This window comes from Filicampus tigris, chromosome 15 (genome assembly GCF_054856515.1).
Source record: "Filicampus tigris isolate MCC_2025a chromosome 15, RoL_Ftig_1.0, whole genome shotgun sequence".
NCBI lineage: Eukaryota > Metazoa > Chordata > Actinopteri > Syngnathiformes > Syngnathidae > Filicampus > Filicampus tigris.
Window position 1 is genome coordinate 10771924 of NC_141231.1, and position 24744 is coordinate 10796667.

Sequence of the window (24744 nt, forward strand, 5' to 3'; positions counted from 1 at the left end):
TGATTTGCCAGGCAGCCGCCCGTCCCGCTCCGAGGTCAGCGTCGCTCGCCCTTTAGCCAAATCTGTGTGACGCAGATCCGCTTCCTGCCCGAGTGAGATTGGTATTGTTCGCTGGGAGCCGGCGTGGCCATCTCGCAGCGCAGCCGTTTCCTGTTTCCTGTAGAGGAGGAAGCGGCGCTGATGCTAAGCCCGCCCCCTCTGCTGATGGGCCTTTGGATTTCAAAGAACGAAAGCTGCCGCATTCCCTGCACTGATTTTGCATCCTACTCGGTGTAGTCAAAATGGTACCTAGTACATCCAGCCTTCTCAAAGGTTTTGGGTCCAGGGTAGTTTATATATGTATATATAATATATATATATATATATATATATATATATATATATATATATATATATATATATATATATATATATATATATATATATATATATATTAGTGATTAGTGCTGTCAATAGATTAAAACATTTTGAGAGATTAATTATGATCTGTAATTAATTGATCTAATTAATCAATTTTTTTTAATCTCACCCACAAAAAGCCCCCCATTGTCTGTATGCATGTATCTGTATTCATGATGTATATCTTTTTTTCAATCACCAGTCATTTGCCACCTTGAGGAAGTGTTTGGCGCATTTATCAGCCAAATTCCTGGTATTTGTTTTCACGACGATCAGTGCAAAATGAGCTGAAGTTCCACTCACCATCAATAAAGTGTCCAGTCACCCCCAAATAATCGTGCTTGCGTGTTGGGGTCCAGTGATCCGCGGTTATAGGAATGCATTTGTCTGAATCCCCCACCAAAACGTCAAGTTTGCTTTTCTTCATACATCTTGATGATTTTAGCCGTCACTGCAGTCCTCCACAGTGGTTTGTGTGATGGCTCATTGGACGCTGTTTGAAAAACACCCATGAATTCCTTGTCTTCAACTATGTTGATCGACCTGCAGTTCATCGCTATTCACTTGGCGAGAACATTCGTCAGCCTGTCGGTCGCAGACCTGCTCATATGCGGGCTGTTCTCGAGTTTAGTTTAGCGAAGAGCTTTGCAATGGCTCGCTTCATTAGCGCCCTTCGTTGCTAACATTAGCTGTGGCTTTAGTCGCGGCTTGTTACTTTGCATTTATGTGGTGGGCTTGAACCGATTCTTTGGTAAGCAAAGTCCTTCTTACAAAGAAGACATATCACTCTGCATTTATCAATAGTGCCGCCAGGGCGTTTTGTAAATTTACCACTCATCGGACCAACAACTCTCACATGCTCCTCCATTTTCACGTCTTCTCTCTGCTCCTGAACTTGCCCTCCCAGCTACAATAGGAGCCCATCAGGTTATGCCAAACACAATGACAGCCAATCACTGTCCACTTCAGAGTGTGACACTGACCATTGTTTTGTACACGCTTTAACTGTGACTGTAATTAATTGATCGCAATCAATGCACTGTGTGTGTGTGCGTATTTTCACTATTTTCACCGCACGGGTCCACTGTATCCGCCGATTTTATTGAAGCCATAAAACATGAAATCTCTCTCCTGAAAAATTACAAAATTGAGTTTCTCATTGTGAGTGGCTCATATGATGGTATGATATGATTCATTCTGTTTCCATGATTTCCTATGGGGATTCCCGTCTAAATTGGGTGGTCCAAGTATAAGGTAAAACCCGTGTTTGTACGGCCCTGCTCATTAAAACCGCATTATGGGATCGTGTCATCAAACCAATAAGAGAAATAGACCCCAAAAAGTGCTTCCAAATCACTTTTAGTCTCAGGATGGAGCGTGTTTGTGCACCATTCGGACTTTTCTTTCTTTTCCCTTTTTTTAATTTTTTTTTTTATCAGGGCCCAACAGTGACAGGAAGTCCGCTTTGGGGATTGTCCATTCAGTTCCTGCCTTAGTTGCAACAGGAAGTGTGGCATAAAACCAAGAGGAAAAACGCCCAGAGATCATTTTGGAGCACAGAGGAGGACCGCCAACGCTACCGGGACCACCGGGACCAGCGAGACCAGTGCCACAGAACACATGGACGGCTCCACGATGGAGGAGGCAGCTGCTGGGCCGCAGGGCCGTAGCTCAAGGGGGACCAGAAGGGCCTCCACCCACGCACTTACTGGCCTGCACATGCACAGGTAAACAATAATAGATGTATTTTGAAAACATTCTGTTTCAAAGTTTAGCTACAACTTGTAGTAGTGTTGGTGGTCGTCGAGGCCAAAAAGTAACTTGAGTAGATTTGGTGATTTTACTTAATTTAAATTACATATATATATATATCAAACTACATATAGATATTGTCACAAGTCATTTAATCTTATTATTTCTTGTGTTAGCTTTTTCAAGAAAAGTGTATTTCATTTTAAATGTTGGAATATTATCCATAAGAATGCAAACCACCTTTTAAGATTTTTACTTTTTAATTCAAACAATAATTTGTGTATGTAATTAAAATATATAAATATTATATTAAAAAGGACATTTTCATTTAATATTGTCTCCCCGCTCCAAAAGATAAATTGTGTATTTTCTGTTGCTTAAATAGAACTAATACAGGAACAACTCTTTTCAAATTGAAATTCAAAACACTAATAAACAGAAAATATACAATTTACTCATTTGAAAATGTACAAAAAATATATATTTTTTCAAACACGTAAATTACTCTTTAGAAAATCATTTGTGTGTGTGTATATATATATATATATGTATATATATATATATATATATATATATATATATATATATATATATATATATATATATACATATATATATATATATATATATATATATATATATATATATATATAATATGTATAAAATAAATTAAAAACCAACAACACAAATCATCTTAACATTTCTTTTTCAAAGCAACTATTTCTCAATCTAACCACAGCAGTACAAGTACAAAAAAATACTCTTTTAAAAATATATAACTACCATAAAATGTGATTATTATTTTTGTAGTTTCATCATTCCTCATCAACGAGAGACAAAAAAAGAGTGTAGACGAGATGACGTCACTTACTAGCTGGGGGTCCTTCGGTGGGGGTGACGGGAGGGGGGGTCATAAGTGGGGGGGAGGTGCTCCCATCACCCCCCATGCGCATCGTGTGTGTGACAGTCTGAACTGACCAGCCACACACACACACACTCACCCAATCACTGGATTTATTATGACTATTAATCGGATTACTACAATTGGGATAACGAGTGGATTTGAATTGGACTATTAACCGGAACCGAGTTTGTTGGACTTCCCCCCTCCCCGCCTTCCCCCCTTCTTCCACTTTTGGGGATTTTTCCCACAGCAAAGGTGACTGTTCAGTACGCGCTTCTTCCCGTTTTCGTCGTCTGTGTGTGTGCGTGTAGTACGTGCTGGCTTGGTCGCTTCTTACGTGCACGCGACAGTTGAACGTGAGCGCGCGCGCCGTGAGTGCAGGAAGTCGCCGTTGTCGGGAGGGAGCTGGGGAAACGGCGAGCTCGTGTGGACACGTGCGGTCATGACAGGTGTCTGCAGGGGCTTCACAATGTGTACGTAAATCGGAACATACGACATAATAACATAATTGTGCAACCGTGAATCAAGGATCCCTGAAACAAAACATATGAATGTGAATTGTTAAATAAGCAATTTCTGTACAAGTAGAGAAGTGTGATGAAAATGGGCACGTTTGACAGCACTTTTACTTATTTGTTGAATATAAACAAACTGAACTAAAAGGTTAAAAATTATGAAGCAAATGTTGATATTTTTGCTTTTAACCCACCACATTTATATGTTAAGGTCAAAAACAAAAAATACACACATTTTTTTAAGGAATAATAAAAAGTAATAGTCATTAAAGTTTAAAAAAAATGTACGGCACAAAATTCACAAATGACCCTTAAGAAAACAAAATATTACATAACTTTGTGAAATGTACAAAAAAATCATACATTGCTGTTGAAAATAATCAGAAAGTAAAATATGTGAAATCATAATTTGATGTATAATTTAAATGTCTTATCCAGAAAATGCACAGTTACATTAAAAAAAGGATCATAAAATAATTGTAAGTAAAAGTAATGTTTTACAAGTTTACCACAAAAAATTCACAAATCAACCTTTAGAAAAAAAGAATGAATAATTTAATATTCATAGATTTAATGCACAAGATGCTTAAATGCACCAGATGAGTTATTAAATGTAAATTTACTTGTAGTACGTGGACTCCATCTAGTGGTATGCGATAGAATCACTGCCTAAGTAAATTCAGTTGTACTTAACTTTTGTGTACAATACTAGCATGAGGCATCATTTTTAAATTTTTATTTTTTTTTGCTTTACATGCAATACATTTTTAATCAAATCATTGCTTTGTACATTTAAAAATGGATTTGACTATATTCAAGTGCAGTGCGCAGTGCTGATGTTAAATACACAATTTTAAAAATAAAACCTTGTTGTTTTTTTATGAACACCCAGGACTGCTATTCTACTGTATTTGAATTTTGGTCATTATGGCGGGAAATGGAGAGCCAAGTCTTTTTTGGCGGAGGTTGTACTTGGTGTAAAAAGTTTTCTATGACGTAATAATAAAACGAATGCTCCTCTGTCTGTTTCTGCCTCTCAGGTGGTCCCCCGGTCGGTGGAGCGCATTCCGACCCGCCCTGGTCGTCGCGTCCTCTTCTTCGCTCCTGGCACAGCTCGGAAGAGCGTGAGAAAAAAAGAGAGCGAGAGGGGGAACGTCGTGGGAAAGGAAAATGATCCAAACGACGTTCCTCGCCACCCTCCTCGTCCTCCACGCAGTACCCACGCCCTTGTCCTACGCTCACTACCACCACGGGTAAATCAAAGCCATTTTGTTTTTATGGCTTTTAACAAAACAAACATGTTTGTGAGTCATTTTCTTGTAATTTGCTCAATAACGGTATAATGACACTTTTGAATGAGTTTTTTAAAAAGGCTGCCTTGGTTTTAAGTATGTGTACTAAAACCAATCTACAAAGCAAATGGTGGTGGCCCACTGAAATAAAATACACTTCTTGCATAACGCTAAAGACAAAAAAGTGGATAATGCTAAACAATTAAAGGCATAATAAGCTTCATAGAAACCGTGTAAATTGCACAATTATCCTCTAGTGTTGCGGATACAAGTACTAAATGATCCTAACTACTCATTAAAACTATTATTCCCATGCTTTTATCCAATCGTAATAAGGGTGAAGACATGCTAAAGTTTCAACACGTTCACAAATTCATACATACCTCAGAAAATCTGTTTTGCTGTTACGTTAATGCAAAATGGCTGCCTCACCCTTGCACTTGAGCTTTGTATTACAACAACAGCGTAATGAGGCTCTGTTCTGTTGCATTAACAGTAAAGACAGCTTATGTGACAAAGAACCCAAAAAAGGAACTTAGTAGACCTTTAGACGAAGCTGTTGTAGACCACCGCTCACTCACAGACCCTCACACAAACCAGGCTGCAGCTCCTGATGTCACTCACTATGCCACACCCCTTAAAGTCAATACTATAATAATACTACGAACACTACAGTACAAATAAATGAAACCATTGATAATTCCGGACAAATAAAAATAAAGAAACTAATAAAAATAACATTTTCTCTCTCGCTAGGAGGAGGGTGTGTGGCGGCCGGGACCAGCACCACCAGCACCGTCGGCATCATCACGTCGTCACGTCAACCGAGTCGTACATCCTGCCGCTGCACAAGCCCTACATGACGGTGTGTCAGGGCCACCGCCTCTGCAGCACCTACAAGTAAGTCTACCAAATCTTCACAAACATTGCCACAGAAAATACATAATTTCATCTTTTCACTTTTAATTTGGGAAAAGTAATACTTTAGTGCTATATTACACACAAATTAAGGTTTAAAATGCCCATAGATAACAGTCATCCGATATAAAAATGTAAATGTTGCAACAGAAAACACATGAATTACTCTTAAAAAATGTTATTTAGAAAAAGAATTGTACTACTCTAATTGAATGTCCCTTTAAAAAAATGCACAGAAAATACAAATCAATGTTTAAAACATGTAATAAATAAGTGTCTTTAAATATAATTTTTGTAAATGTTATATCAGAAAAAATATAGATCAGGCTTTCAAATTTAATGAGATGAGATGAGAATTTAAATAATAAGCGTAATTACATGTACCTTTGTGAAATATCATACAGAAAGGTGAAAACGACATTAAACTAGTTAGCTTGAAAAGTTATGATTTAAAAAATATTATTCAGAAAATAAACAAATTACTTTTAAAAATATAATGAAAAATAGTAATTTGCAAAAATAATATATTAAAAAAAAAAAAATGCAAATAGAAATTCGAAAATGTTTCATTCATTAGACACAACTTTTTAATATATTTCAGAAAACATAAAAATTAAATGTTATAAAAATATCTATTTTTAAAATCATATGATGTTTATAAACATCAATAGACACTGAGTAAGGTTAAAAAATGCACACTGTCAGATGTTTACGCGATGGGATGCATGAACGCACACACACGCGCGCGCACACACACACACACATGAACATAAGTGGGTCAAAGTGGAATGTAGTGTACTTATCAAGTATTTTGTGTAACTACGGGAAATGTGCGCCCACTGAGACCGTTCTGCTTGTTTATTTTGGTCGTCCTCCTCCTGGCTCACTCGTTCCCACCACGGCCGGCCCCATTTTTAAAACTCTCGCTACACCACCCTGGTCGAATGAAAGCGCTCACTTTTGTGTTCACGGAGGCTGTGCGCATTCCCAGTCATCCAAGTTAAAGGGCGGATGGAAGGCAGCTGGATGTCTTCGTCTTCCCCTTTGTTATATATTCTTCCTCCACAGTGAAACTTTTCTGATGTCTGCGGTAGGCTGATAGTGTGTTTACACAAATTAATACACATCCTCCAAGTCATCATGCTATAAACAAGATGGAACAGCCAGATACATGAAAGGGGCGACAAACTGGCGAGTAAACAGAGGAAATCTGCCCGCACGAAATTAAAAAAAATTTCAATTCTTCATAATGTCTCATCCATCGGCCTAGTTTACACAATTGAAATTTAGTAGCCATCAGAAAAAAATATCTCCAGGATGAGTTTGTCCATTAATGACGCTCAGAAATGGCCTAAAATTACTGTAAAATGGCCGTTTTGAATCAAAGTGGACGACTTAACCTGTGCTATGGGGCATGGCTTCTCGAGACTTTTTGTGTCTCTTCTCATGACAGCCGTGCGTACTAAACATCATTTTCCTAAGTGACAATGATACTGACCTTTTTTGGTAGCCGATTTGGTAGCCATCGGACAAAATCTCTAGGACAGGTTTATCGACTGGAAAATGGCCTAAAATGGACGTCAACTGGTAAGGCAAGGTACACAACACTTGTTTTATTTTTTATTTTTTCCTTACTCGGCCGCGTGTCAGGAGTGCGGCACCTGCGTGTGACGTGGTACAGGTTAAGTCCGTTCTCGATGCGTTTTGGCTTACTCGGACCGACTGGGACCACGTGGGTCGTTTGAATATGAAGACGTGAACTCGGTGGCGGTTAGGCGATGCCAAGCTCTGCGGGTCACACAAACTTTGCCATGATGCTTCAAAGACACGCAAAAACTGAAACCAAAATGTTTGACAATATAGTCGTCTATGTGTCTATTATTAATTTCAATTCGTACAAAATCTGTAGAACATGTTAATGTTAGCAAATGGCCTAAAATGGATGTAAATTGGCTCCTTCGAACCAAAATGGACGACTGACTGTATGTTTGGGGTCGTGGCTTCTTGAGATTTTTCTGTGGGTCTACTCATGATAGTTATTGCTATTAAGTTTCATGTTGCTAAGTGAAAGTGGCTCTGACTTGATGGTGCTGGATTATTAAGGAGTGGTAAATTTTTTGCATTTTTATCCCCACAGAACGATGTACATGGTGGCGTACCGGCAGGTGAGCAGAGTAGCGTCTTTGTCGAACTTCTACCCCGAATGTTGTCCGGGATGGAGACGCTTTCACTCGCTCAACTGCAACCAAGGTAAACATGTAGGATGCATTTCTAGCCATGCTAGGCAATATGCTAATTGCCTGGGTGAGGGTGAAATGCTACAAGCTATTCTATTAGTGGTCAAAAAGGGAACCCAGTTCTTATCCTTGATATCCAGTTTTAAGGTTGTACTAGTATGCAAAATTGTAGCATGAGTAGTGGAAACTTATTTACTAGTAAGACAAAGTTGTTCTACTACTCATGAAACATTTTTTCTATTCCAGATGTGGATGAATGCATGGAGCAGCATCCGTGCTCTCATGTGTGCGTCAACACAGTCGGTACTTTCCGATGCTCGTGCCCAGACGGTTTCGTCCTGGCGGGGGATGCTCGCGCCTGCCGTAGACTTGGAGCGCCCGCCTCAACTCCAGCGCCACCATCAGGTGGGCGAAGGAAACACACACACTAATATGTGCCCACAATGTGTATTTTTGTGAAGACAAAGAAGACGAAGACGAGATCATAGCCAGCTCGCGGTTCATTATTACTTTTGGTACGCGCTATGCCGCTCTCAACTCGTACCGTGAGTAATAATGCACTGCGACTGGCGCCCCCTTCAGCTCTGTCACAAGCATGAATTATATGTTTTCCACATACTACTCCCCCTTAGATTTTTTTTTTTTTAATGTCAATAAACATTTTTCAGCCTTACGACAAAATGTTCCCACTTTCTGGAATAGTCCAGAATGCTTTGTTTTGAATGGTGCAACCATTATGTCTTTTTTCGGAAAGTGCAAAAAAATAAATAAATTAATGAAAATGCAGTTGTTTTTGTGTTAAAATAAACTATGCTACTATAGGCTGCTAGGTTACAGAAGTGCCTTGTGTTAAGTAAAGTTTGGAATACATTAAGAGATGATGGGAGATGATTGAGATGATTTTTTTTTGTGCTAAGTGATGTTAAGCTAAGCTAGGCTAGGTAGCAGCAGCATATTTTGTTGCATTTTTGACACACAAAAAAATTGATCTTGATTGAAATTCATTTGGGAAACGTTTTAATGATGTTTGGTAGGGAAAACATATTTTGTGCTAAACTAACCTAAGCTAGGTGAGAATTGAAAATGGTTGGGAAACTACTTTTAGAGGTATGGGATTTAAATAAAACAAAAATGTTTGCGCTAGACTATGGTAAGATTGTAGGTTGCAGCAGTGACTTGATCTGAAAACATTTGTGGAGGAGACTTCCATGTGCGGCTGTGAAAATGTAAAAAAAAATGCAAGGTCGACAGGGAACAACATTCCGCTGTTTGAGGAGTTTTTTGTTGGCCCGCTTGGCCGACACCTGTGCTTTTGGTTTCAGTTGGTCCTGGTTCCAACTCCGTCACGTCTGAGTTCACGGCGTTCCCGCTAACGGAGCACATCTGGGAGAAATTAGGTCTATTTTTAGTCACCTCCACTTTCCTGCCGTTCCCATATCCTAACCCACTTTCAACACCCCCCCCGTTTTACATTCCATCAGCCTCCCTGCAACTCCTTCGTCTGGGGCGGCTTTACAGATGCCACCTGCCACCAATCTATTTTGTGTCCCATTCCTGGGAAATTCAATTTTATTATTTTTTTTTTTTTTAGCTATGCTAAGATAGGCAAAGCCAAGCCTTGAGTCTAAACATTCGGGACACACCTGATTTAAGATGTATCTGCTCTACATTCCCTCGGCCTCCTCCGCAGCTCCTCCGACTGTGGGAGCTCTACAGATACCACCCCATCACCACCCGCTAACGTTGCGCTTCCCCACTGACACTGCAGGCGAAACGTCAGGCATCATTCCCGAAAACGTGACAGAGGAAATGCAGAACTTGAGGAGCAGAGTGGAGCTTTTGGAGAAAGTATGTACACTGATGGATTTTTCTCTTTCAGTGTAATTGTTATTTTAATCTAATTGTAATGTAATTCCCTGCAGAAGCTGCAGGTGGCGCTGGCGCCGTACAGCAGCGTTTACCCAGAGGAGGGCGTGTCGGAAAACAGCGCCACCCTGCTGTCGCACTCCTTCCGCCAGCTGGACCGCATTGACTCCCTAAGTGAGCAGATTGGATTCCTCGAGGAGCGCCTGGGAACTTGTAAGTGAAACAAATCCGCAGGAAATCCAGGAACATTTGGACGGCAAAGAGAATAATTAAACACTTTGGCTTGTACATGTAGATGTTCGAGAAGAAAAGGAAAAACTACACAAAAAAAACAAAAATCCAGTGAGATGTTTCAAAAAGATAAAATATGCTAGCCTAGGCTGGGGAAAAAAGGAGGTGCAATTAAAGCAAAGGCTAAGCTCATAATTAAATGTGTTAGCTCACACATGCTAAAACACCTAAAAAAGAAAGAAGAAAAAAGAATCAACACCTAGAGGACTAACCTAGAGGAACGTTTTAAGCAAATCCCTTTGGGAAACTCTCGTTTAAAGTAATATTTGTGGACCTACATTTTTGCTAAACCACGATAGGCAAGGCTATGCTAGGCTGAAACGAGGCAAATACTTTTGTATTTGGAACGCTCTTGAGCTCAGTGACGGAGCACCTAAGGATTACCTTGTAAAAATATATTTTTTTTTTCTCCACTCTAGGTTCCTGCCAGGAAAACTAGCGAGGACCAAAAATAAAACAACATGGCCAATACGCATACCATCGAGATCGTACTCATCAAGTCGTCGAGCACAATCGTCGCAAAAATCAACTAGGGATGTTTCCAGTCTTCAAATAACTAACATTGTGACTTTGATGCACCAAACAACAGTAACTTGGTCTTTGATTTTTCTAACAGTAACTTCGTTTTTGATTTTTCTAAGAATTGAAAAAAAAGAATGTACCTTGTCTTTGACAGTTTTTTTTTTTTTACCAAACATTAAGCCTTTGCTTCAAAAACTAACCACGTTTTTTTTAATGTTTGAAACAATTGTAATATTGTCTCTCTGATGTGTCTAACAGTAATTTGGAAAACCACATGATTTCTCCGAACATATCTGATGTTTCAAACAAAAGGTCAGATGTTAATCAACTGTAACGTATTTTAAAGTTTCTATGATGGTTCCAATAAGTCTGTTTCATAAAACTCACATCCTTCGAATTACAGCATCGTTCCTTTGATGCACTGTTTTTGACTTTCAAGTTCAAACATGTAGTTGATGTCCTAAACTGAATTTTTTCTTAATGTTTCAAGAGCTCAAACCAGTTTTGTTTCACAGCCTTTGTACTGTACATATCTTGGATGTCAACAACAGTGTGTCTTGTTACATCAATGTGACATGGTAACCTTGATGCTTAAGGTTTACCTACCATTCTTCAAACATGAACTGCAACATCCAGAGTAACAAATGTTTCATTGTGCCTTTGAGTGTTTACAAAAAACTAGTAAATGGTGTGTTTGATGTGTGAAATAACTAGTGTCTGTCAGTAAATTTACACAATAGCTGCTGTCTTATGCTTCAAACAACTAACAAACAACCTTGATGTTTCAAATAACATGAACCCAAATAGTCAAGAGCAGCTGTGTCTTCACATGAGGACGTCTGTACCTTTGTTATATTTTTTTTTCCCACTCATTTTATTTAAAAGTACAACCTGTTATTTGTCAGAGCACATTTGTTTTTGTAACGTTTTGTAATAAAATAATGTGAATGAAAATGTGATGTGTGCTCAATGACGAAGTGAACCGTGGACAAACCTCCTTCCTGTCAAGCCACAAATAATAGTAAATAAAATCAAATAAAAGGAAATAAATTTATTGAAATGTGTTGCAACTTGCAAGGCATTCATATTCATCCCACTTTTTAGTAAGTCAGTCGAACATGACAAAACATGACATCGTCAATCTTAGCCATAATACTGTGGGGGGGGGGGGGCGGTTGGCTTAGTGATCATACGCGCACACATACTGCAGGGTAATACTTATATCTCTTCTTTAATAGCTTTGGTGAAAGTAAGAAAGGAATAAATAACTGGAAAAAAATAATTTTTGAAAATTTTTATCTTAATTTTCCCTTACATGCCTGGGGGAGGATGTGTGTAATCTTTCAGCCATTAATTCGCACTTTAATTAGCATAAATGTGATTACCCATATAAACCTGACTGCTCGACCGATCAGATGGTTGGATGGTCAAAAGGAGGCGAGGTGAACATCCCGGACAGTTTGCACTTTGCACACAATTACTAACAAAATATAAAATGGATTAAAAAATACTGCGTTCAGAGCATTTTTTTTTTTGGTTCGATTTGACATTCAAAATGCAAATAACTGACAAAACTAATTGATAATATATTGAAACCAAGAGTGTTGCACTTTCTATTTTTTACGAAGTTACTTTTTGAAATAAAAGATTTTAGATCCTCTCGTAATCTTACAAAGTACGGTGGGTACGGAAAGTATTCAAACCCCTTGAAACTTTTCACTTTGTGGTATTGCAGCTAACATTGCCAAAATCTAAAAAGTTCATTTTATTTCTCAATGTACACTCGCCACCACATCTTAACAGGGGAAAAACTGAAATGTAAAAATGTTTGCATATCTATTAAAAAAGAAAAACTGAAATAATGGTCATAAGTATTCAGACCCTTTGCAGTGACCTTCATATTTAACTCATGTGCTTTCCATTTTTTCTAATCCTCCTTGTGATGGTTCTGCTCCTTTATTGGAGTCCAGCTGTGTTTAGTTAAACCGATTGGACTTTATTAGGAAAGGCACACACCTGTCTATATAAGACCTGTCACCTCACAGGGCATGTCAGAGCAAATAAGAATCATGAACATCATTCAAAGGAACTGCCCAAGGAGATCAGAGACAGAATTCTGACAAGGCAACGATCTGGCAAAAGTTACAAAAGAATTTCGGATTTTGGCAAATGGCTGCAATGACACAAAGTGAACAATTTCAAGGGGTCTGAATACTTTCCAGACCCACTGTATATACATTTAATCTCATGAAGTCATTTTTTTAAAGTCAACACAAAAGGCGTAATGTTATGAGAATAGTAGTAAAATACTTTTCTGAATAAAGTCCAACCTTTTCAAAACAAAAAAAATCAATCTTAAAGCAATAAATAGTTTTTTTTGGCGAAGAAAAAAGTCAACGCAGCGGGCGTAATACACTGTGACGACAAGAACAACGGGACAGAATAAAATCTCTGAGAATAAATTCGCATATTAAACGGTGAAGGGAAAAAGCCAAACAATTGGATTAATACGTACTTAATATTCCTACGACCTTCCAATGCAACACAAACAACGGCATGTGTGTATGTGCGTGTGTGTGTAAAGCAGACGTGAATAAAGCGAACACAGGCGAGCGTCACTCGTCAAACCAGCTATATATTGAACATTGAATCAATAGACGCGTGCTAGCTCGGAAGCTAAAGCGGCGCGCAATGACGTCAGCCCACTTAAATAACACGCACACAAAAACAAACAAAAAAAATTAAGATACAGTTAGTAGTTCGCACACTTATCCCGATTGACGAGAGGGATACATTCGCAAAATATGACTTAAAGTCGAAATTAGTTGAAAAGTTCGATATAGCAACGCTACGGGGTTAGGTCACTAAGCTAAGATGTTACGTCGAATTTATGATGCCAATCAAAAGCTAAGATGTTACGTCGAATTTATGATGCCAATCAAAAGAAACAAATGTTTTGAGTGTGTGTGTGTGTGTGCCGCTTTTCTACAGTGTGTCATGAACGGGAAAAGCAGACTGAGGCAATTTACGTGTTTTACGAATTGTTGCAAAGCGGTAAAACGTCAGGAAAATAACTGACAATTTTCGTGGGAAAGAAAATACAATCCAGAACGTTTTCCCTGAAAAAAAAATGCAGTAGTGAAAAAAAAAAATTATATATATATATATATATATATATATATATATATATATATATATATTTTTTTTTTTTTTTTCGCGGTTCACTATTTACTAATTCCCCTACTTGTGTTTTTCCTCATTCACTTAAAAACTACTTGCTTTCTTTTGGTAACGTTTTATTATCCATATATATGGATATAACAGTTAATGAGAGGCTTCAATTCAGAGCTGGGCATTTTACTTTTTGCGGTCCGCTTATCGCCTTCCGCCTACAGCTGTGGTACTCTTTGGCCGTCTGTCTATCCGCCATTTTGTCCGTCCGGACCAAATAGTAATCGTCTAGAGAGTCATTCCTTTAGTTTGCCTTATATATTATCACATTACGCCCTTTTTCTTTCCCACATAACTCTATTCTTGTAGTATTAGGCTACTAATGGCGAGATCACAGCAACAATTGCAGTGTTGTTGGTTATTTTTATTGTCTTCCCATCAGATCAGATCCTTAATAGTCGACAGGCTGATAAGCAAATGTTTTGACCAGAGATGGGCATCGCCTAACCGCCACTGATTAGGTTTTCATGTTTTTATCTCTGCATTCTGGCACAACAGATGAACTCAGTGGGGAGTGGACCTCCATCACGTCCCAAAACAACCAAAACAAAAAGGCAACATGAGAGTATTTATAAAAAAAAGAAAAAAAAGGAAAACTGCATCCAAAGCGAAGAACGCTCAAGGGCATGCACGAAAAACAACGCACATCCGTACAGCTGGGCTCGCCGTCCGTCACTCCGCTCGCAGACACCGCGAGGGTCAGGACTGTGCGGACCGATCTTGGGACCGGGACGGGCCGCTTGGCCCGAGATTCATGGGAGATAAGTGGCGTTGGACGTGGAGGGGAGGCTGAGGTTGACAAAATGGCTGCTCAGTGCCTGACGGGCCCGTTGCCACACGACAAGCCAGAGATGTCCAGGAAGGCCGAGCGCATCACGTCGAAAGATTTGTCGGTGAGGGACCCCACGTCGTCGGACGTCATGCCCTTGGTCTCGATCTTCGGGAGGATCTTTAACCGGATGGTCCCTGCGCCATAGGGGGGAAAAAAGTACACATACTCAGTACCTGTGTGAAAAAAAAAAAAAAGACGACGCCAGTAGTGCTTACCTGATTTGAACTGCTTCTCTTTCCGTAGGTAGAAGTTACTGTAAGAAGAGAATACCACCGGTATGATGGGCACCTGCAGACAGACAGGAAGTCAAATTATACAGAAAGACATACGAGGGATACCAGGGAGATTGTTGTCACATGTAGGACACAGCCTGTACTTGCTAGAACTTTCCCTGCTAAATTCTGCCAAGTGCAGCTCCCTCACGGAGGGCTGTACCGGCTGCCCATGCCATAGCTCCATCAAGCAAAGAATACTGAGGAGATTGCTGTTTCATGGAGGACACAGCAAGTGCTTTCCAGAAATCACCTTTCTTAACTTTGTCCATTCTGGCCCCCTCAAAAGGGCAGCTGACAGAGCCAAGTGTAGCGCCCATGCGTGTGCTCTCCACTCAATAGCCTATGAATACAAGTAATCAGGAACGCGGTGGCGGTTAGGCGATGCCCACCTCTGCAAGGAATACTGGGAAGATTGCTGTCCTTTTTAGCACAGTCACTACTTGCCAGAAATCCCTCTGCTAAATTTTCTAATCTTCCTATTTAAGGTTGTTGTTGTTGTTTTTTTTTTAATGTACAAACATCCATTTATACTCACATTAACACCTATGGACAATTTAGATTCTTCCAATCCCAAATCTAAAAACAGTGAGGCAGACGTGCTATCCACTAGTCCACCCTGCTACCCGAGTCTACATTTACATCTCATCCTATTTCAGTCTTCCCTCAGTGACACACCAAACATCTCCTGGGGGCTGTCCCGCTTCACTCGATTTGGCTGGCCGGCCACTAATGGAAGGAGAAAATCAAGACGCCGCACAAGCAAACATGAACTGATAGAACCAGTGCATGACCACGGCGTGAGCCTCCTCCTCACGAGACCTCAATTTAGCCAGCATCTTTGTTTGTTTGAAGGCAGTTTGCACACCAACCTAAGCGAATTTACGCTTACGCGTGTAGGACGAACAAGAACATTTAAATAAAGAACTAAGTAGGTGAGTACATTTTTTTTTTGTATGTTATGTGACCCGATTTAATGAAATTATTTCCACCTGTCCTGGCCGGGAGCGTGCACTCTGAACAGACGCTCTGCGAGAACTCTCCCACTGGTGACCTCTCGGGGATGCAGCTCATTAACGCACGCAGCTGTCAGTTACCCCGTGGCGGAGTGACGGCATCTTCTCCAGAATAAAAAAATAAATATATATGTATATATATATATATATACATATACATATATATACACATATACATATATATACACATGTATACACACAAATGTATACATACATACATACATACATATATATACATATATACACATATATATATATATATATATATATATAAAAAAAAAATATATATATATATATATATATATATATATATACACACACATATGTATACACACAAATGTATACATACATACATATATATACATATAAAATTTCAACTTCAGTGACTTGGCCCATCAACAAAGAAGAATGTAAAAAAAAAATCAAATAAAAAAGGGATATAGGTTAAATATGTGTCTACTGCCATCTAGTGGAAAAAGCATTTCATTGTTCTGCCTGTCACTGCACTTGGCATGCGGCCTAGAGTGCTGACCAAAGAGACGTCAAATGTGACATTTTTAAAAAGGTACTGACTTGCGCTTGCACGGCCAAGTGGAATGCGCCTTTTTTGAAGGGCAACAGGTCTCCTCTCTGGTTCCGCGTTCCCTCTGGAAACACCCACAGACGGATCTATGGAAAGTCAAAGTATTAAAATAGGTAGAATGAATACATTAAAAAATTCTTTGGGGGGGACTCAGACTTAAAATCTAATTTTATTCGAAGGCCCCATCTCCCAGCCAGCCGTGCTTTCCATAAACAGGACGGTGTTACCTGTTCGTCCAACATGGTTTTGGCGGCGGCCGCCATGACGGTCTTGGCATCGCTGGTTTTCTTGCGGTTGATGAAGATGATGCCGCCCAGCCAGCAGAGGATGCCCACCGTGCCGGCGTAGATCAGCTCCTTCTTGGCGATCATGGTGCAGCGGTCTGGCAGGATCTCCATCAGACCTGCGGAAGGGAGTGAGCACATCACTCCACCACAAGTTGACAAAAGCTGATTTCTTTGATCCGGTTGAGCCTTGATGGCAAACATGCACAACAGTCACTAGAGTGGACCTCGGTGTAGGGCCCTAACAATATGAATTTATATTAGGCTGATTCCGATATTTGGCTGAATAAAATTCCGATAAACGATTCATTGGTCGATTAATTTGAAAACAATATAATGATTAAAGTAATTTCTCTTTTGGTCCCTTAATGCTTACAACAATAAAAGATATGAATGTTTGACTATTTTACAATACTTTGTTCTATTGTATTTGTTTGACCTTACAACGGAGAGATAAATCTGCCAAAATCGTCCGATTGTAAAAGACCTAATATCGTACGATTAATGGGTCGGGCCCTACTCCAGTGCGTTCATTTCCAGTCAAATATGGCTTTCTGTGACTTCACTTGTCGACTTTCCTCTCAAGTGGCTGTAAATCCAGCATTAGATCACACTTATTAAGTTTGCTATCAGTTACGTCACCACATGTTGGGCGTGACTCCCATAAATCTATCAAATGTATACAGAGAGACTGAACAAAAACTATTTTATTAAGCTGATGAAAAAGGTGCTGTGAGTCAGATATATTTTGGCTGTGATATTTCACGACACAGCCGCTATGTCGGGTATTTACATATTTTCATATTTCATGACAATGACATTCACAAGGCTGAGGAAAATGCCACGCTCCAGGATTGACAGCCAGCCTCAGCATTCAATGAATCGCGCCGCTGGTGCTTACGCTCTCATTCCCAGTTTTTGCGCGGTGGATGTGTTATAAGTCTGGACGGGAGAATATGAGAAGATAAAAAGTGCACAAGCCCAAGCATGGAAAATAACACTTCGGCACCACCAATCGTACAATATAGCACTCAAGGAGGTGTTCCTATTTAGGCAGTCAGAATCCGACTAGATGACAGCAGCACGCTTTCCGAACGATGAGTGTATTGATCAGAGCGACAAATCAAAACACGCTTTTAAAGTAATTGACAGTCGTCCCACTTTTTTACATTTTACATTTATATGACAGGGCTGTTGATAATGTAAATGCTCATGCGGCCGACTACCACGGAGTGGGTTCAACTGCGAGTAACACGAGCAGCAATTAGAGCCACTACCCACCCAAAACATCGAGGGAGCTCTGGTGGTTGGAGATGATGACGTAGGGGCCCGGGGTCTGCAGGTGCTCCCAGCCGCTGACTTCGAACCGCAGGCCCAGGAAATACTTGACGTGCCGAACCAGGGCGCGGACGATCCTGATGAGGGGTGGGGGGGAAAAAAAAAAGAAAAAAAGTTGGGCCACAAACGAATGATAACAAACGGCATCGCCACCTTCCACAACCTTCCGTTTTGGAGAAAAGAGCAGAGTCACTTCTCGTTCGGCGCCTAAATCCTCGTGCCGTGTTGCTGAATCACGTCACTTTTTCAGCGTGTCCTCGTTTGGACCCCAACCACGAGCAAATTCCCGATTCAAATGCTGACCTTGTCTGTTGGTATTGGCTTAACACTCTTAGAGATCAACACCTGCACATATAGTGGATATAAAAAGTCTACACACCCCTGTTCAAATGCCAGGTATTTGTGATGTAAAACATTAGACTAAGATATTCAAAAAAGGCCATTATACATTGTACGGAAATTATTTTTTTGACATTATCATTAAATGATTCTCCAATACAGTGTTTCCCAGCAAATTATTGAGCCAATGCACATATTTTACATGAAAAATCGGACCACAACCCACCATACAAAATTGGAAGCGCAAACTGGAATAATGATCTGGTCTTTTTAATTGGTCTGCCTGTCAGTTTATGCTTCCGTCATAGATGTACCGTAGATATATAGTCAACAAATAATTTTCTGAGAAGTTAAGTGAAACTGGTTGTGAAACACTCTTTGCTAATCTCATCAACATATGTCAGGTTATCTTAACCCTCCTTTCATGTGCGGGTCAAACTGACCCGTTAAAAAATCGCCAAAGTGTTAAGGTAATGTTTTCTTTAAATGTGAATGGAGTTTTTTTCCGCTGGCCTCATTTGACACAAGTGGCTAAAAGGGGGGCTAAAAAGTGGGGCTTTTAAATATCCACATGAAAAGATTTTTTGTGTGTGTGTGAATATTGGGAAATCCCTGTATTATGTCATACCAATTGTGTTGCAATCAATGTATTCATTTCTGGTTCCTTTAAAACAGTGGGTCATATTCTTGCTTTATAATCCACTAATGAGAGAATTCTGAACACATGACTAATGTCCGTTGGCCAGCACGTGACGCACAGCACAGTGAAACCAAGTTGCTACTTTCGCTATTTATTTGACTGTAGCACTACTCAACTTAACATGTAACCTTTGCCCAAGATGTCATAAGTCTTTGAGTTATCTCTCATCATGGCGGTGATAAGTCAGCTGAGTTTAAAAGCCGGCAGTCATGCAATCGCTCGCTCTTGTTGCGTTTTTTATTTTATTTTTTATGACTAGCCATAACAACAAGGGACTGAGCTGTTAGTAGTGCTCATGTTCTAGGCTGTTGCTTGGAAATTTAAACTGACAAAGTAAACATCCCTGTGTAGCTTCCAAAACAAAGCAAAATTGTTTTGACTGTTAAGGTTGGTTTTCGTATCAACAAGCCTACTAAAAAATAAGACAAATAACCTAGGCATCAGATTCGATTGGGACAACTAATTAATGGCAAACAAGAAGGGATGTCAGTAAACAATAAAGGTCCTAAAAGGGAGCTTTGTGACACTCTCGACAACACAATATCAGAGATTATGTTGGCTCTTCACCCTAAAACGTCTCAGTTTATTATTAGTCTCAAGAATTTAAACAGGGGAAAGATCAGTGAGTAAAACAGTATTATTCACATACAGGACTTCGGAGTATCAACCACAAAGTCAGATAATTATATTCGCAAAATTACGTTATAATTGCCAAACACAATCAAACGTCTTAATCCCGTGACATGTGGCTTTTGGGTGTAGAATAGTTGCGAATGAATGAAACATCTTCACTGTGTGCTCAGTTGACCAACTCAGATGCGCTAGCTACCTCTAATCAGTTGGACCATCTGGTTCCTGGAGGCAATCAACACTCCCAGCCACCAATCCCTGCGCTAAAAATATGACAGGTGTCATTTGGCCTGCTGTGTTCTGTCTAGGTGAGTCACATAGATTTTTTCCTGAAGTAAATAATATCGACAAGTCATTGTCACACACGACAGCCAGCCCAATATTCTCAAAGTACTGGCAATAGGCTTAAAAAAATACACAAATAGAAACATAAAAAGGGACATTCGAAAATAAATCTTAAAGCAGAAGTCAAGACCAAACATTTTCTTTACAGGAAATGCGCCTTCTAATTTAAACTAATTTAAACACTGCATTCTGATTAATATTGGAATATGAGTTAAAGAGGAGGTCACCCTAAACATATTTTTTTCAAGAATATGTTCGATGCAAACCCACTAGTTGAAACAAGGCATTCTGATAAAATATTGGGTTTGTGGAATAAGAGTTAATCTACTCGTTTTTAGTCATCTCAGGGGGCGGCCAATTTGCAAATTATGTCCATTGTAAATCACATTACAGGTACTTAGGGCTCATGTAACGATTTGTACTGCTTAATTCATATTTCACAAACACAATATTAATCAGAATGCCGTGCTTAAGTCATTGTTAACTTGCTCCAGCGAGTGGTCAACGTTAAACAATAAACAATAATACAGCAAACAGCCAGCCAACTTGACACTCTCATTCAGTGACAACCATGTCACTCACCAGGTCAGGACATACCTTTTAAAGTTACACAAACACAAAATACTTCAGTTAGAATGTAAAAATGAAGAACCCATGCAGAGAAAAATGATACCGGTACCTCACATGCACGTTATAGAGCTTAATACTGGAAAATCGATTAATTGATTTTATATATATATATATATATATATATATATATATATATATATATATATATATATATATATATATATATAATTATATATATAAATATATATATATATATATATATATATATATATATATATATATAATTATTATTTTTAGTATTTTTAAGATTATAGCCACCTAAAACTGTAATGAAGACAGTTTCCTGTTTTGTGACTGTAGCATTGTTTCCCTCGCATACTCACGAGAATATTCCAGAATTTTACGTTGTTGTTGTTGTTGTTGTTGTTAGCGGGTAGCATTATGACAGCAGATAATGTTAGCTTTAAAAAGAATTCGAACGAACGTGGGAGCGAAGCAGTTTGTTGACATTTTATGAAGAGGCTACGTTTCAGTCGTGTGATCACAGCTAGCCTGGTAGCCTAGCGAGCTAACGTGGAGCCGATAGAGCTGTCAAAACGAGCACAAGTCAAAACTCACCTCATGTTCTCGACGTCCCTGCCGCCGCTTTTGAGCACACACAGCGGCATCGCCAACAGCGCCAGCACCATCATCCAGGCCACGTAGAAGCACTCTTTGAAATAAAACACCAATTTGTGACCGCTGCTCCACAGCAGCAGCAGCACCACGAGCGGCACCACCAGCGGGGCCATCCACAGGAGAACAGCCATAGCGGGGGATGAGAGAAGCGGGGTGGCTCGCTCGCTCGCTCGCTCGGTCTGGCTGGCTGGCTGGGGCTCCGCTCACGTTGCTCGGCGAAGGAGAGGCGCCGCGACCCGGTCAAACATAACACGGTAGTTGGTACTTTCTCTTTCTCTCGATTTTTGTGACGACCATGTATCGATATTCATCTGTTGCGAGGTGGAGTCCGGCACACGATAGTCGTCATCCGCTGTTTCCCCCCCACCTCAATTTCCGGGACTGTTACTGCTGGACCACTGTATGTGACGTCATCTGCACCGTTAGCTTTGGATGCTAATGAAATTAGCACAAAGCGTGTTATAAAAATATTGGCTCCAAACCAAAATTTATTCACTTATTGGTTGAAATGATGTCAGTTTATAACTGTCTTGCTATGACTGAACAATCAAATAAAAATTCAGATTCGGATATGGAGCAGAAATGGCACAGTACATTCGGCCAACCCACCGCCCCCCCGCCCCCCAAAAATAAACCAATATTAAAATATTTGCACAAAATACAAAAATGGAAAGAAAGATGAAAATATACACACATATTAGAAAAAAATGTAAATTAGCAGTATGCATTAAAAATATATTACAGCAACAATGCAATATGACAGTATAATGCAAAATAATAATTGAAAACACGAAAACTTTTATGAAAAATCCCATCATTTCAGAAATCAAATTGAAACATTAGGATTTTTTTGTTTGAGTAATTTGACAACACAGACAGAAAATAGAAAATAATTTCAAATACTACACATAAAATACTAAAATATTAGATCAGAACAACATAAACATCAACAAATACACATCAGAAATAAAATCCATAAATTAAAATTAAAATAAATAAATGGCTAGTTGTCACTCATGGTGTGGCGGCACACTCGCCTGAGTTGGATCGGTTCCAGCTGTATTGTTTAACCTAGCTCAGTGACTGTGTCTCTGTGTGTGTGCCCTGCAACTGGCTGGCGACCAGTTCAGAGTGAGGGTGTAGTCCGCCTTTCGCCCATAGTCAGCTGGGATAAGCTCGAGCACCTCCCCGCAACCCTGTACAGGATAAGCGGTGTGGAAGATGACACATGACAAATGGTTAGTTTGCTTTAATTGGCCAATGTAGAATCACTTCACTCGATCCCCAGAAATAAGACTAGCATGTACATAATGGGATTAGCCGTGCTAATCCAATCCTTGGCTATATAATCTGAGTACGTCTGTTTGGAGTTTTTCGACTCCACTTGACACGATTTGGGAGATTAGAGTGATCGTTGCATCCTTCGTCCTGAACAGATCCTGATCCATGAATAACTGTGAGCACCAACCAAATTGCTGTATTTTTTTTATTCTTACCTTTATTATTATTATCTTTTTTTTTTTTAAATTAAAATCAGAAACTACTCGCAAACAAACATAATGTACATGTTTTAGTAAACACCAAAGACAGTTATGTTTCCAACACACTTATGATAAAATAAAAAAAAGCTGTTTATTCCCCAACAAAATTAATGTACAGTGAATATAAAACAGTCTACACACCCCTGTTTAAATGCAAGGCTTTTGTGATTAAAAAACAACATAAAAAATACACACCATTAATGTGGCCAATATCATATACAACTCAATTGAAAAAGTTAAAAATATAAATATTTTCAACTCTGATCACATAGTTGTACAAGTGTGCACACCCTGTTAAGAATTCACCAATCATGTTCAAATTCCAAAATTTCAAGGGGAAATCAAGAATATGTTCCCAGCAGGTCCACTAGTTGAAACACGGCATTCTGATTAATATTGCATTTGTGAAATACAAGTTAAGCAGCAAAATGCACCCACTTTTAGCCATCTTAGGGGGCAGCCATTTTGTCACTTCTGTCGACTGAAAATAACATAACAACTGCTCAGGGCTCAGGTAACGACCAATCACGGCTCAGCTCCGCCCCCAGAGATGGCTAAAAACGGGTGGATTAAGTCTTATTCCACAAACACGGTATTTATCAGAATGCCTTGTTTCAACTAGTGGGCTTGCATAGAACATATTCTTGAAAAAAAGATGTTTGGGTTGACTTCCACTTTAAACTTGGGCTGGATGGGACCCAAACATAATTTTGCAAAACACGTGGGAAAACATGTTATGCTTTGATGAAACGGACTGTTAAACATTTTGGCCTTAATCCCATTTACTTTTTATATCCATGCACTTGGTCGACACACTTAACATGCTTGTCTTTGTAAACAGAAAATACGAGTTAGCCTCTAACAACCTTAAAGAGCAGAAAATGACATTGAAGTTGCTCAGGGTTCAGGTAGTGACCAATCACAGCTCACCTGTTTTCTGAAGCTGAGACATGATTGGTCGTTATCTGAGACCTGAGCAACTGTGATGTCATCTTCAGTTGACAGATGTGACAAAATGGCCAGCCCCTACGATGGGTAAAAATGGGTGGATTTTGTTGCTTAACTCATATTCCACAAATGCAATATCAATCAGAATGCCTTGTTGAAAAAAATGTTTGGGTTGACTTCCACTTTAAAGTAGCCGTTCTTGAACTGTATTGATCTTGAATGTAAACACAAACATGCTGAAAGGTCCATTCACAATACTATCTTGAACTGGATGTGTCTATTATTATTATTATTATTATTATTATTATTATTATTATAATTATTATTATTATTACCATCAATCGTGCCTTCTTGCAGCGTGTGGCGCGTCTTCATTTCCTGCCACTGGGTGGTGTAGTTGTGTTAACAATTCTGACTTGCTGAGCTGACCCAGGATGTCTTATCGCACTGTGAATGTGTTTTTGCAAAAGACAATTTGGTTTTTAGTCTAGAAAATATTGGGACGATTTTTTGCAAATGTTTTAGGAACCTTATTTTGTAAACGCAATGACAACCAACCAACTCTTGAAAACATCAAATGCACTTGCAAAACCTAACTTCTGTGTTTTTGAAAAGCATCAAAACCAGCTGTGTTTGAATCTTTAATGAAGGTACAAGTCTTGGTTTAACAAAAGAGACAGTTACTTCCAACAAACCTTTGTAAACATCAAAGACAAGGTAATCTTTATTGAACCTTGCTTA

General features: G+C 39.3%; 2 protein-coding genes across 4 annotated transcripts; one reads left to right on the plus strand and one right to left on the minus strand.

Annotated features, from left to right (window-relative positions):
* The first annotated feature begins 398 nt into the window (after positions 1 to 398).
* On the plus strand, positions 399 to 11650 carry egfl7 (EGF-like-domain, multiple 7). Of its 2 annotated transcripts, none has more exons than XM_086053476.1 (8): positions 399 to 2126; positions 4611 to 4823; positions 5619 to 5762; positions 7918 to 8030; positions 8264 to 8422; positions 9708 to 9865; positions 9940 to 10096; positions 10594 to 11650. In XM_086053476.1, the coding sequence occupies exons 2-8, from the start codon at positions 4741 to 4743 to the stop codon at positions 10611 to 10613; spliced, it is 834 nt and encodes a 277-aa protein (XP_085909602.1). In that variant the 5' UTR covers positions 399 to 2126; positions 4611 to 4740; the 3' UTR covers positions 10614 to 11650. The 2 variants fall into 2 exon arrangements, with proteins under 2 accessions (XP_085909602.1, XP_085909603.1); XM_086053477.1 differs by having other exon boundaries at positions 9786 to 9865.
* A 77-nt stretch (positions 11651 to 11727) lies between these two features.
* On the minus strand, positions 11728 to 21921 carry agpat2 (1-acylglycerol-3-phosphate O-acyltransferase 2 (lysophosphatidic acid acyltransferase, beta)). Of its 2 annotated transcripts, XM_086053475.1 has the most exons (6): positions 21455 to 21918; positions 18196 to 18329; positions 16858 to 17033; positions 16621 to 16716; positions 14975 to 15047; positions 11728 to 14893 (listed from the first exon to the last, which is right to left on the minus strand). In XM_086053475.1, the coding sequence occupies exons 1-6, from the start codon at positions 21643 to 21645 to the stop codon at positions 14739 to 14741; spliced, it is 825 nt and encodes a 274-aa protein (XP_085909601.1). In that variant the 5' UTR covers positions 21646 to 21918; the 3' UTR covers positions 11728 to 14738. The 2 variants fall into 2 exon arrangements, with proteins under 2 accessions (XP_085909601.1, XP_085909600.1); XM_086053474.1 differs by having other exon boundaries at positions 11728 to 15047; positions 21455 to 21921.
* Between the last annotated feature and the right edge of the window lie 2823 nt (positions 21922 to 24744).